Source organism: Microplitis mediator, chromosome 9 (assembly GCF_029852145.1).
Source record: "Microplitis mediator isolate UGA2020A chromosome 9, iyMicMedi2.1, whole genome shotgun sequence".
Taxonomy (NCBI): Eukaryota; Metazoa; Arthropoda; class Insecta; order Hymenoptera; family Braconidae; genus Microplitis; species Microplitis mediator.
In genome coordinates, this window is record NC_079977.1 from 4,186,459 (window position 1) to 4,201,115 (window position 14,657).

At 30.3% G+C, this 14,657-nt stretch overlaps 1 protein-coding gene across 1 annotated transcript; it reads right to left on the reverse strand.

Moving 5' to 3' along the window:
* Nucleotides 1-624: 624 nt before the first annotated feature.
* Nucleotides 625-6,201, reverse strand: LOC130674631 (uncharacterized). Its single transcript, XM_057480021.1, has 3 exons — nucleotides 6,012-6,201; nucleotides 2,847-3,572; nucleotides 625-991 (listed from the first exon to the last, which is right to left on the reverse strand). Exons 1-3 carry the CDS (start codon nucleotides 6,073-6,075, stop codon nucleotides 801-803), a joined length of 981 nt encoding a protein of 326 aa, XP_057336004.1. The 5' UTR covers nucleotides 6,076-6,201; the 3' UTR covers nucleotides 625-800.
* Nucleotides 6,202-14,657: the final 8,456 nt, after the last annotated feature.

The window sequence follows — 14,657 nt, forward strand, 5'->3', positions numbered from 1 at the left end:
ATGTAATAAATGAATAATATAAATAATATGTCAACAAACATGTGATCTGAGACACTTCTTATTTCACTTCTCTCGGTGTGTAATATACTATATAAATTTACCCTGCAAATCATAGGCTATCATATTATTATCCGTTATCGCGGTACATTTATTGTTTTCATCCTTATAAAACATCGCATTTCTATTGATAATAAAAAATACACATAAAAATAGTGCGTTGATAAGTTTCGTTTTTATTGCTATCGTTTGCTGCTATATATAATATACTAATACATTCTACATTATTATTGCTATTGAAATAATTTTTTATCTTTCAATTTATAAAATTACGGTTATAAGTTGCGTGTTTGTTAAAATGTCTGAAATAGAGGCAACAGACAATACATTAAAATTTATAATGAAAAATCCTAAGCTGCCAGGTCGTTTTAGAATTGAATTGACTAAAACTGAGCAAATGTTAATTAATCCTGACACACCAATTACTTTTTCTCGAAGAGAACGTGGGGATGATCGTGATCATTGGAATAATGAGGAGACTTAAAAACTAGGAGAGGTAGTACAAAAATTTTAGGCAATTAGAATTTAAATTTGAATATATATGTATATATTTCTTTTTGTACATACAATGCATAAGTTATATTTTATTTTTACGATTATTTAGTTTGTTTTGGAATTTAATAATTTCACATTCGACCACAATTACAATAATCGAGCAGCTATTGCTCTTTATCGAATGGGTTAACGAATACGTGCATGTGTGTTAATGATCATCATAAACGGTTTTGTTAAGTGCGCATGCGTCATAGTTTACTTTTTGAGGGAGAAAGAGCTTCCTTTAACTCGGAAATCCCAAGAAAGTTCCGCTCCTCCGTAGATTTGCTGTCCGGGTTGATGGAGTGTAACTGTATGTATTTTGACAAAAGTGTTTTCGATGGCTTACCATCAACGTTTTTTGTTACTGGACCGAGTTTTTCAATTATTGATTTTATCTCTGTAACCAAAAAAAAATAATAATGCAATTGAACATACGCTGTGATTCATGATATTACATGAGTTACAAGATATACACTGTAAAAAATTTTTGGTGTAAAAGTGATCCCCGAGGACGTGATACGGCCTGCTCACCCGAGTCAAAAATAAAACTTGATTCGGGCTCGCTTCACCTTGTTTTCTTTCGAAGCTATTGATTGCCGACGATTTTTTGATAAGATCTCAAGTTTTTCGACTTAAATTAAATTTTTTCATCTTAGTTTGAATTTATTCGTCTTTACTTCGAGCACGATAGTCATTTACTTTACTTTTGACTTGCTGAATCGAGTCGAAAAAAAGTTATTTACCCGAGTCGAAAAACAAATTCGGATTTAAGTCTCAAATTTCTCAATGAGGTTTTCGAGGATCAATTTAGAATTTTAATATTAGCAACAGTATAGAAAGTTCTCCTAGTTTAGTCCTCAAAGTGGCAGTCACGACCCATTTTACCACTTTGAGGACTAAAGTGGAATAACATAATCTGGATTAGAGCCTCAACGTCCGAAATATAACCATTCATTCGTTGAGGATTTTGAAGTCTTACTTATAATTTGAAATCGATAAATAATTCGCATTTAGACCTCATAGTTCTCATTAAGAATTTTTAGTACTAAAGTAGAGTTACTTTCTGGGCGGCGAATAAAACATTAAAGAAATTGGGGCTTTTGAAGACAAAACTAGAATTTGTTTTTTGACTCAGGTATTCGCCTTACTTTCGCCTGAATATAAAAATTCACCTTAGTTTTGACTTTATCACCTTATAATTTAAGTCGAATAAGTCTAGACCAAGTCAATTTCAACTTGATTTCAACTTCTTCGTCTTAAATCGTGACTAAGTAAGCCAGTTAACTATAAACCAAGGCGAAAACTCAATGTATTTCATATCTCCGTAAGAAGTCGAGTGTGTCTTATGAAAAACGGCTCCAAATTTCTACTTGGTAAACCAAGTCTAAATCAAGTTTCATTTTTGTCCTGGGCGGTGTAAATTGACGGTGTGAAATATTAAGCGGTGTACTTTTAACACGGTATGAGTGTTTTCTTTGACACCGTTTGGTGTTATCACCTCAAATATTGTTCGATTATGTAATCGGTAATTGAAAATTATTAAATATTATATAGGTTACAGCGCTAGATAGTCAAATTGTATAACAAGTTGTATACAAATTGTCGTCAAAAACAGAAAAACTCGAAGTTGATAGACATTTGGCGAAAAATTCAAGAAAACTTTAGTAAAGTAAACTCTTGCAAAGCAAATTGTGCTATTAGGGCCGATATAAGTGATCTACTTGAGAAAGAATAGATAAAGTTTCCGCCAACTGTGGAAGTGCAACAAGGACAAAGAAAATTGACCTGGCCCCTTTTAAGAAGTTCCTCTATTACTCTCAAGTGGGAGAGCATTATATCCTATCGTTTTTGCACTCGCACAGTCCCTGAAAACGCCGACCACGTTTTTTTCTTAAACGTATAAAAATTTATGGAAAATAAGAACCTCCATTACTAGATTATAGAGTAATGTATTGAGCCTCGGTATTATTTTTCGTTTAGAATTTTCATTCGAACAACAAAGTCGTATTAATTAAAAATACGTCGTATATTTTAACTCAGATAGTTAACGAAATTTAAAAAAATATTAATACAATTTACGATAGAACAAAATGTAAAAATAAAATACTATCATTCAATGTAATTATAACTAAGGCATTGTCAAACATACTATTGTACATTTATACAGACATTCATCTATGTATAAATGTAGACTTTAGCTCACAATATTCGACTCATCAATATATAAATAATGAATAAATATTTCTACTTACCGCTAATAAGTACATCCATATTAGTTTGTAAATAGGTTTTCTGTTCCTTTACTAGATGTGCCTTTTTTGTTTTTTTTTCTTCGACGTTATCAAAATCAGGCCCAATATCTAATTTTCTTTTCTTACTAAGCTCTCTAAATTGATTTCTAATTTCTTCTATATCGGATGTTGATACGACAGACACATTTTCATCAAATATATCATAGTAAACATCCCTTACGAATTCGAACATATCATATCGAAGGCTCCCATCATTAATATCCTTTTTGTCGTCAAATGCTGACGTCGATGGCTTAGATTTGTTCATCATTTTTAGTAGTTGAATAAATTTTTTTTGTGTTTCATTCGGTATTGGAAATATTTCTTCTGCAATCTTTTGATAGAATTGATGTCTTTTATTCATGGTAATAATTCTTATGTTGAAAAAATATACTATCTGCATCATCAATTTTCGAAGACTACTTAAATATTTTGTGAATTCTACGCGGTCACTCTTTTCGATAGTGCTACTCGATAATTCGTCACTATTCCTAAATTTTTTATTCATAAATTCTCGAACCACGGAAAATCTGACTAGTACGATTTCCTCATCAGTAGAACTTTCTTCTAAAAGATCCAGAATCTTCTGTAATATACCATGGACTTCTTCATTACTGTATGGTGCGAATGGCTTACCATCCGCGCTTTTTATTGCTGGACCGCGTCTTCGAGTTATTGGATGTATCTCTGTAACAAAAAAAAAAAATAATAATGCAATTGAACATACGCTGTAATTCACGATATTTCATGAGTTACAAGATATACACTGTAAAAAATTTTTGGTGTGAAATTTATCTCCGAGGACTTGATGCGGCCTGCTCGCCCGAGTCAAGAATAAAACTTGATTCAGGTTCGCTTCACCTTATTTTCTTTTGAAGCTATCGAATTGCCGTCGATTTTTCGCTAAGATCTCGACTTTTTCGACTTTAATTAATTTTTTTTAAACTTTTTGAACTTTTTTCGTATTAGTTTCAACTTATTCAAACTTAAACGTATTTTTTTATCTTTGTTTGAATTTATTCGTCTTTACTTCGAGCACGATAGTCATTCACCTGACTTTTGACTTGCTGAATCGAGTCGAAAAAATGTTATTCTAATTCACATTACGTTCGTCTCAATATACTTTTATCCAAAAAGTTAAAGGAACAAGAAAATTTTAGAAATTTTTTAGTAATTTTTGGAAAGCTGTATTTTCGTGAAAACTTATCGTATCAAAAAAATAAAAAAAGCAAATGAAAGCTTGAAATCTCAAGTTTAAAGATCTTCCAGCAAAATAATTTTTTGAGCCACGGTTTCTGCGGAATCATAGGAAATAGGTCGACACAAAATTTTTCTAAATTTAGTTTTGTTTTTTTGGGTCTACGGGGCCGGGAAAATTTTTTTCGAAAATACCAATTCATGGCTCGTTTAGGAAATTTATTCGGCTACAATTTGTTTCTTTTTTTTTGTTCCTTAGTACGATAATTTGCTGCTGAGATATCAGCCTTCGAATGAAAAAGGATCCTTTTGTCTTTAATTATCGATGACAACAACTAATGGTCGCACAGTAATTTAAAGGGCAGTTTGAGAAACTTGAACACTTTCCCTACAAGCTCCATTTTTGATTTAAAAAAAAAAATTGTTTTATCCTTAATATCAATTTGAAAAACCGACAAAAAATAGCCATTTTCTAGTTTTTTAGTCAACTCATCGCTACTTTGCAGATATTGATGGAAAGGTTAATGTTGCCAGGTGATTTTACAGCTTAATGTACCCCCAAATACCCTGGAAATTCTGAGATTAATCCATTAAACCGATTGTACGGGCCGATTGCTCAAAGTTTTACAAAACAATTACAGAAACAAGTTTTGCTCCTTAATCCTCTTTGAGCTCGAAATTGTTGGAAAATCTTTAAACTTGAGTTTTCAAGCTTCAATTTGCTTTTTTTATTTTTTCGATACGATCATTTTTCACGAAAATCCAGCTTTCTAAAAATCACTAAAAAATTTATAAAATTTTCTTGTTCCTTTAAGTTTTTGGATAAGTGTATAAAAATTATTTCACCGTAATTTTTACTTTTTCGCCTCATAATTTAGGTCGAATAAGTCTAAACCAAGTCAATTTCGACTTGATTTAAACTTTTTCGTCTTAAATCGTGACTAAGTAAGCCAGTTAAGTCTAAACCAAGGCGAAAACTCAATGTATTTCATATCACCGTCAAAGAAGTCGAGTTTGTCTTATGAAAAACGGCGCCATATTTCTACTTGATAAACCAAGTCTAAATCAAGTTTTATTTTTGTCCTGGGCGGTGTAAATTGACGGTGTGAAATATTAAGCGGTCTACTTTTAACACGGTATGAGTGTTTTCTTTAGAACGGGTTGGTGTTATCACCTCAAATATTGTCCGATTATGTAATCGGTAGTTAAAAATTATTAAATATTATATAGGTTACAGCGCTAGATAGTCAAATTGTATAACAAGTTGTATACAAATTGTCGTCAAAAACAGAAAAGCTCGAAGTTGACGGACATTTGGCGAAAAATTCAAGGAAACTTTTGTAAAGTTAACTTGTGCTAAGCAAATTGTGCTATTAGGGCCTATCTAAGTGATCTACTCGAGAAAGAATAAATAAAGTTTCTGCCAATTGTGCAAGGGCAACAAGGACAAAGAAAATTGACCTGGCCTCTTTTAAGAAGTTTCTCTATCACTCTCAAGTGGGAGAGCAATATATTCTATCCTTTTTGCATTCGCACAGTCCCTGAAAACGCCGACCACGTTTTCTTCTTAAACATATGAAAATTTATGGAAAATAAGAACCTCCATTACTAGATTATAGAGTAATGTATTGAGCCTCGGTCTTATTTTTCGTTTAGAATTTTCATTCGAACAACAAAGTCGTATTAATTAAAAATACGTTGTATATTTTAACTCAGATAGTTAACGAAATTAAAAAAAATATTAATACAATTTACGATAGAACAAATTATAATAATAAAATACTATCATAAATGTAATTATAACTAAGGCATTGTAAAACATACTATTGTACATTTATACAAACATTCATCGATGTAAAAAGGTAGACTTTATAGCTCACAATATTCGACTCATTAATATATAAATAATGAATAAATATTTCTACTTACCGTACAGAAGTACACTTATCTTAGCGTTTAATTTGGATTTCAGTTCCGTTACTAGATCTGCCATTATTTAGTATATATAAGACAGAATTTTATAAATAATTCGACGCCGTTAGAACTCGTTAACACACTAATCAGGATGGAGTCTTTTTTTCTTTTGATCCTTTTGGCTATCGTCCTAAGGGTCTGTATAATTTCGCCAAAAATGATGTTAGTCAGTTATTCAAAATAGGTGGCGTGAGAGTAGGCAATAGTTATATAGTAACAAGATGAAATAGCTTAGTGAAAAAGCCACTAAGATAATGTAGAAAAATTAAAAACCTACAGCTCTCTCTTCTAGATGGCAGTCGAATGCCAATAATAGAGTACGAAAATATGTATCTAAATTGAATAAAAAGATTCATCGATAGAAAAAAAGTTTGAACAGAAACGTTCAACCCTACGGAAAGATAGCAGCTAAAAATAATTTACGTACTGCGCTCAGTGTTCACTGAGAGAAAAAAAAATTTTTTTCATGTTTTTTTTTAACTTATTTCTGTGAATACTTAGAACAAAAAATTTTTCCCAAATTGAAGTATAATATTTTTTATTTTTAGCAACTATTGCTTCGATCTAGTAATATATCACTAGATACATAAGTTGCTTGTAACAAGCAATTATTTCCTGAATTAAGTTGACATATTTCTATATTCAAAAAAGCAATTACGTAAGCCAAGAAAAATTTTTCTTGGAACAAGCAATTTTTTCCCAAGTTCGAGAATATTTACTTCTCAAGTTAAGAAACTTTATTCTTCGCTCAAGACATTTTTCATATTGAGTTAAATAAAAAAATTCTTGAACTAAAATAAAAAAAAATTTAAACTAAGTAAAAAAATTTCTCAGCCTAAGTGATTTTTTTTTCTTAACTTAAGGAATTTTTTTTCATGGTGTGACGAGTCATAACATTTAGATATATAAAAAAAAAAATTATTAACAGAAAAACAGATAAACGCAAAAAAATATGATGCGTGTAAAAAAAAATAAATAAATAAATTTAAATGAATAAAGAGAGAGAAAAAATAAGGCGAGTGAAAATAACAAAGTGTGCAGACGCAGAGTGCAATAAAAAAATTAGTACTAGGAGTCACCGCTAGGCGCAGAAGAGCGCTGCAACATTTTCCTAGTTGGACAGTTAGAATAGAAGTAATAAGTTCCGCTCTAAGGAGTGAGGAAGTTGCTTTGGCAACTACCCGCTACCGAAAAGTACCCTAGTATACTGGTACAAGTACCATCGGAGAAAATACTTGTGAGTAGATTTTTGGAATGCTTTTTAGCCACATCAATCAGCGCAGAGGAATCCGAAGAATCATCCGTACGGATTCTGCTTTAATACTTAATATATCTTACTTAGCGAACTCGTTCACTTTATGTTCTAAATGATACTATCTACGTAATATACTGAAGTGTTGTAATTACTAAAGTCAAATTTTTCATTAGTGAACTTAAGTTGTTCAAATACTAAATGAAAATTTTTAATTATTATACTTTAGTGTTTTAAATAATAAATGAAAACATATAATTTTTAAATTTAAGTGTTTCAAATGCTAAATTAAAATATTTAAATATCAATCACGAGTATTTTACATACTGATCTTCAATTTTTAATTATTGAACTTGAGTATTTCAACTACTAGATGTGAATTTTTATTATTTAATTGGAAAATTTTAATTACTAAATTAATTTTTTTTAATCATTTATTTCAAGTATTTTAGATACCTAATTTTAATTTTCTATTATTCAACATTAGTATTTTTTTACTAAACCTGAGTTTTTAGTATTAATAGATTTCAAAAGTATTTTTATTAGAATAAAAAAATTTTTTACTTGGGACTATTTAAGTATCTAAAATACTTGAATCAACTATTTTTACTTGAAAATATGCACTTTTTTCTCTCAGTGTTGTAGGCGGCTAGGACTCCGCACAGTTCATACGATTTATTTATGACCGGACCTCTGTCCGGTGACCGACTGACTTCAAATTTAATGTTTTATTTAAAAATATACTTAAATTCATTTTAAATTTTCTATTATTCAAATTTAGGTGGAAAGTCGATGGAAAGTGTCTGGGAAGTGTCTTTCGGACACATTTCGACCAGATACCTGTCTAAAAAAACTTCCCGTGAAAAAATATTCTGATCAGACTATATCAGGCCTGATATGGAAATTGGCCATATCAGACTATATATGCTTTGATATAAATTGTCTATAAATTGTCTATAAAAAATTACATCTGTAAAAGACCAAATTTATTTTAAAAAAATATGTAAAAAATAAATATCAATAAATTTTTATTGTGTATAAAAAAATCTATCGTGTTCAACTTTCATGACACATCTTTTCGAATACAATTTGAGGTAACTTGATATTTTTAACCTCTATAAAGGCTTATCAAATTATATCAAGTCTGATCAGGATTTTTATTCACAGGTATATCAATTTATATATATATATATCAGACTATATAAAGTCATATCAAGTTATATCAAGCCTGATCAGAGATTTTTTTTTTAAGTATATCAAAGTATATATAACTTTATAAGGTTATATCAGGCCATATCAGGACCTATTAGAAATAAATATAACATTATATATGAGCTTATCAAGCTATATCAAGTCTGATATAGACATATCAAATTGATAAGGCTTGATCTGGCCTGATATGGCCAATTTTCATATCAGGCCAGATCAGGACCTATCAAAAATCAAATATGGACATATCAGATCATATCAGGCCAGATATGAATATATCAAAAATTTTGATATGGCCTTATCAGCTCATATCAAGCCTGATCAGAATATTTTTTCACGGGTTGGCAAAACACAAATTTCACATATTGAAACATTTCAATTAATAATGATATAATTTATTTAAAGCCGTAAGATAGACGGTGGCGTCTAAAGGTTCACCTAAAGTTTACAAGTCCAATGATATTCATGCTTGTAAACTTTGACTACTTGAAATTGGTTATTTGTCAGTTTTCAGTCAGTAATCTATCGGTCATCAATCAGTCATCTCGATGGCAAGTCGATGGAAAGAGTCTGGGAAGTGTCTTTCGGACACATTTGTAATGAACTGATGATTAATTGATTAATTATCTACTTAATTAATTAATTGAAATTTATGAGTGAAAAAAAATATTGCGAGGTTGTAGAAAAAAAAAAAAGAAAAGACGAGATGTTGAGTAAATATATATTTATGAAAATATATAAACGATTATAGCTTGCGATTTATAAAATAGTATGAAGAAATATATAGTATATTAAAATATTAAATAAAAACAAAATTTCATCGTTTTATTTTTTAATTATAATTATTTATTATGATAGTATTTTTTTTTTTGTTATTTGTTTTATAAATTAATTACGATTTAAAAAAACGAAATTCACATTCTAATAGTTTAGTTTTGACATTAGACTGCTCAATTTAATGTACTTAACCCTTTCCCGAAAGTGTGAATCGAAATGAATCGGTGTGAGCTCTACGGGAGTAGCGCCAATCAAAGTTAGTTGTTAAGGTTGTGTAAGTAACGGTTTAATCGTGTGAGTAACAGTTTAATCGTAGTAGTGCATGCATGCGCCCCCTTCTACTATTTTTTCTACCCCTTCTCTTCTCAACAAGCTAGCGCTCTCTCGCTTTAAGACGAAGACGTACGATTCAAATTGAGAGTAGGGACTTAAGCTCAACCGGGAAAGCGTTAAGAGTAATGTACATTATGCAAAACAAAAAATTTAATTATTTTTATTATTTTAATTTAAAATATTTATTGTAAAACAATTTTGTAGTGACTAATAATTTTTTTTTTTATTTTTCAAAATTTACTTGTGCATGGTAAAATTATTATTATATTATTATAAACTGTATACATTATGTACAAACATACATACGTATGTTTGTACATAATGTATATCATTATATTATATTTATTACCAACATTATTGCCTTCCGGCTTACATGTGTACCTGTCCAGGCCCAGGTACTAGCCTCACAATCACCCCCACTTACAAATGTCCAATCTTAAATTATATCCTTATAACAATAACAATAACAACAACTACAATAACAATACCTATTCCTAAAACCTTAAAATTATTCTTAAAACTACTACTAACACTATCGCCTCCCCCGTCAATTATTATTATTACCATTATTATTATCATTATCATCCTCATCATCATTATCATCCGCTCGGGTGCCCGGGACCTCGTCGCCATACACGTCTTCTGACATCTCCCCGCCACGTGTTCGACCGTCTCCCTCTCTATCCCACAGAGCCTACATCTCCTGCCTTCCTCTTTCATCCAGTACTAGTTACCCCTCCACTCACTCCCACGCCTAATCTTCACTACTAATCTCTTTTCCTTTCTGTTCAAGACTCTTCCCCCACTCCAATATTCTGGCAGCCCCTCCTTCACGACGTCCTTATATCTCGGGTTAAACTCCGATTCCTTAATCTTATTCCTCCTTTCCTGTTTCTAAACATCACGATCCCTATCCCTCAGCTCTGAGCTCCTGCATATCCCTCCTCTCCAATCTGAATTTATCCCTGCCCCTGACCACCCACATCTATTCAAATATTTTTCCTTCTCTTCGTCCCTGACCCGCCCTTCTCTATTCACCCTTCCTCGTTCCCCCATACATTTCTTCAATAAATCCCCACCCTGACCTTCTCCTCAAATTTACACGCCATTGTACATAAAATATATAACAATAAATTAATTTATAATTGGAGATTCATTAAATATTTTGTTACTTTTAAGTTATAAAATTTCAAAAACTAATTTTTTGACTTTATTCTTCTTTTTTAACTTACCGCTAAGAAAATTGAAAATTTTCAAAAATTCGGGAAGTTACACTGAGAAAAAATGTCTCTTTGGACAATTAAATTGGTTTTGTTAAATTCTGTTAAACAAAAATTTATTTGGGACAACTAAATTTTATTACGTCAATATAATCTATTTTATCATTTTTAACAAATGATTTAATAGACTCTATTTGGTTGACATTAATATTTCTCTCTCTAAGATAATAAAATCATTTGGTAAAGTTAAGAAAATATTTATTTAATGGACAACTAAACTATTTTATAGTGTCAACAAATCCAAATATTAAAGCAAAATATTATTATATTAACTCTAATAAATATTACTTAGACACAAAAAAATATATTCATTTAGAATAAATATATATATTTGTTCGAGGTTAATAAATATATATTTGAACCTAATGATTATTGATTTAAAAAGTTATGATGTTAGGCAGCAGCAGCCGGAGTAGTTCGGTGCTCGCCACTAGATCGCGCCCACTATTTGTGGTGTCCCTGGTAAGATACTTATTTTAGAGTTTTTATATTCGCCAGCTTGAAGCATTCATAGGACGGGTTATCCTCTGAAAATTATTGATTATAGTGGTATCCTGTATTACACTATGATATTATTCTTCTAAATATGCATTTATTTAGCTGTTATATAAAACTTCTGTCATTTTAAAATAATATTCAATTATTATTAATAACACATTCTCTAAAGATCACTCATATATTTCATTGTGACTACTTTATAGACTCTACAGGTAATCAATTTGATTTTATACTTTCTACTAAACGCGTAACTATCATTACTAAATATTTTATAGTTTCTAATAACGAGTTTTGTTGGTGTATTATAAAATATTTAGTTAAAACAACCAAATGTATGATTGGCAATGGTCAATAAAATCATTTTCTTGTCATAACTAATATTTAGTTGTCAGGAGAAAATTTTTTTCTCAGTGCATCTTTATCTGATTTTTTTCTTTTATATCCAGTTGTATTAATTCCCCACAGTTTCCACGTCCTCATCAAGTTTCCCTCAGATTCTTCTAATAAGGTTCTGTATTTCGTGGATATGGTTTACATTGGACACCGGTATATAGCCCCGCACCAACCCGTCGGTTAGTGGCCGATCTCCGTCTAAGAGTGGCCTTATCTTTTCGTAAGAAAGATGGTCGATCCCATTCGGACCCAACCTTGCAATGTACTCACGCACTGTAAAAGCAGTTGCGTTAAAATAAATAATAATGCTATAGTGGATGGGAGAATGGATGAAAAAAGTTAAAGAGAACACAAGGGTCGTAGCATAATACTATATATTTCTTCAGCGATTATAAATCGCAAGCTATAATCGTTTATATATTTTTATAAATATATATTTACTCAACATCTTGCCTTTTCTTTTTTTCTACAAGCGCGTAATATTTTTTTTCACTCATAAGTTTCAATTAATTAATTAATCATCAGTTCATTGCATATATACAGCTGTTTTTTTCACGCAATTATTCATAAAGTATGTACACAACTTTATCATAAAATAATTTTATAAATAATTTGTGGACTCACACGAAAAAAAGAAAACAGGAATAATTGCTCTTCGAACAAGCATTTATTACATTTTTAAATAGTAACGCATCAGCGCTTCATATGTTACGTCCTGGTTGATGTTTTAACGCTGGCGTAGTTGAGCGGTCGATTTAAATTGAACGTAACGAGAACTTACATATAATTATAAATAATTATTTAGTATGGGTTGAACAGCCACCTTTCGGTGGTTGTAATAAACTGGTTGTTTGAATATATATATTTCTTAATATATATTAATTCGATTTATTTAATAATAAAAGAACAGTTTTGAGTGATTTGAAAATATACAGTTGAATTAATTCATAAAATTGTTAATGTACTCTTAACAATAACTTCAAAAGGGCGAGAACGAAGTTGAGTTTTTTAATATTGAGCCTGACTGCTCTCGATGATTCTATATTTCAGACTGCCTTCTCTTGCTCGAGAAAAACTAGAGTAAGTTTCTTATCAATACGAGGCGCTTGGGCATCAGGCCCGCGCATCGTTCGATATAGAGGGGTGGATCGAGATAATGAATATTCTTGAATGATCCATGCTCCGTTCTCACGCTTTCTCCGTTTTTGTTACTAACAAATGAGTCACTTATCTATGAACAAAAGTTATCTTAGAACAAAATAGGTATTTGTGCAGCTGCACGTCTCGAGAATTTACTCGAGGCGTCAGCGTTTATTTGTACATAACAAATATTAAGAGAAAAATAACTATATCAATATGTTTTAAATATTCTGAAAAATATTATATTATTTTATATTATTATAATATTATATTATTATACTATTTTATTACATTATATTATTATTCTATATTTAGAGTAACTTATTAATTATGCAACTTGCTAAATTATCAATATACATCTTAGTTAATTAGTTAGGTCTCAGATCGTTCTGTTAATAATTAGTAATTGAAAATAGTCAGAAACATCTGACGAGCAGGCTGGGACGTAACACATAAACGAAACTGTAAAAGTTATACAGTTTGGCGCCACGCAGTAAGTTTTAAATTTCAAGTATGAAATATTACAGTTTGAAAATGTATTAAGTTTACTTTCTCACATTGGAATATTTGATAAAAATTATCAAAGTATCATTCGATAAGCTTTAAAACTTACATTTTTTCTCAGCAAGTTTTACGTTAAAATATAAACATAACTTCTGCTGTATCATAAGTATTAGTAAACATGTAGTGCATATTATAAAAATAGATACTCATTTAGTTATTAATAATTATTCTAATATTACTCATTATCAAGTCTCAGTGCGTAATATCAGATAATTTAACTGATGAAATTGCTCAAAAAGATAACGAATATTTAAATTTCCCGGGCACTATTTCAGTGTATTGGTGAGTTACCATTCTTTGGATTCATTGGTTTATAAAAAATAAGCCACGCCTACTTGAGATCTACTTTGAATAGTTTCCTACCCCCGAGACCGAAACTTTATAGAGAGTTTACTGTACTCCATTTTTGTGTTGACAGAAGACCATATGTGTATGTAAACATTTGAAAAAATTATAAAGAATTGTTGAATCAAATAAATCAGTATCAAATGTTGATGCACTGAGAAAAAAATTTTCTCCTGACAACTAAATATTAGTTATGACAAGAAGATTTTATTGCCCATTGCCAATTATATATTCGGTTGTTTTAACTAAATATTTTATAATATACCAACAAAACTAGTTATTAGAAACTATAAAATATTTAGTAATGATAGTTAAGCTTTTAGTAGAAAGCATAAAATCAAATTGATTACCTGTAGAGTCTATAAAGTAGTCATAATGAAATATATGAGTGATCTTTAGAGAATGTAATATTAATAATAATTGAATATTATTTTTAAATGACAGAATATTTATACAACAGTTAAATAAATGCATATTTAGAAGAATAATATCATAGTGTAATTCAGGATACCACTATCATTGATAAATTTTCAGAGGATAACCCGTCCCATGAATGCTTCAAGCTGGCGAATATAAAAACTCTGAAATAAGTATCTTACCAGGGACACCACAAATGGTGGGCGCGATCTAGTGGCGACCACCGAACTACTCCCGCTGCTGCTGCCTAACACCATAACTTTTTAAATCAATAATCATTAGGTTCAAATATATATTTATTAACCTCGAACAAATATATATATTTATTCTAAATGAATATATTTTTTTGTGTCTAAGTAATATTTATTAGAGTTACTATAATAATATTTTGCT

What these genes read in the sequence shown, in the direction of transcription:
- LOC130674631 (XM_057480021.1), bottom strand. Translation starts at nt 6,075, where the DNA reads ATGGCAGATCTAGTAACGGAACTGAAATCCAAATTAAACGCTAAGATA. An exon ending in GATAAGTGTACTTCTGTACG is followed by an intron (nt 3,573 to 6,011) that starts GTAAGTAGAAAT and finishes TTTTTGTTACAG; the next exon opens with AGATACATCCAATAACTCGA. An exon ending in TATGGATGTACTTATTAGCG is followed by an intron (nt 992 to 2,846) that starts GTAAGTAGAAAT and finishes TTTTGGTTACAG; the next exon opens with AGATAAAATCAATAATTGAA.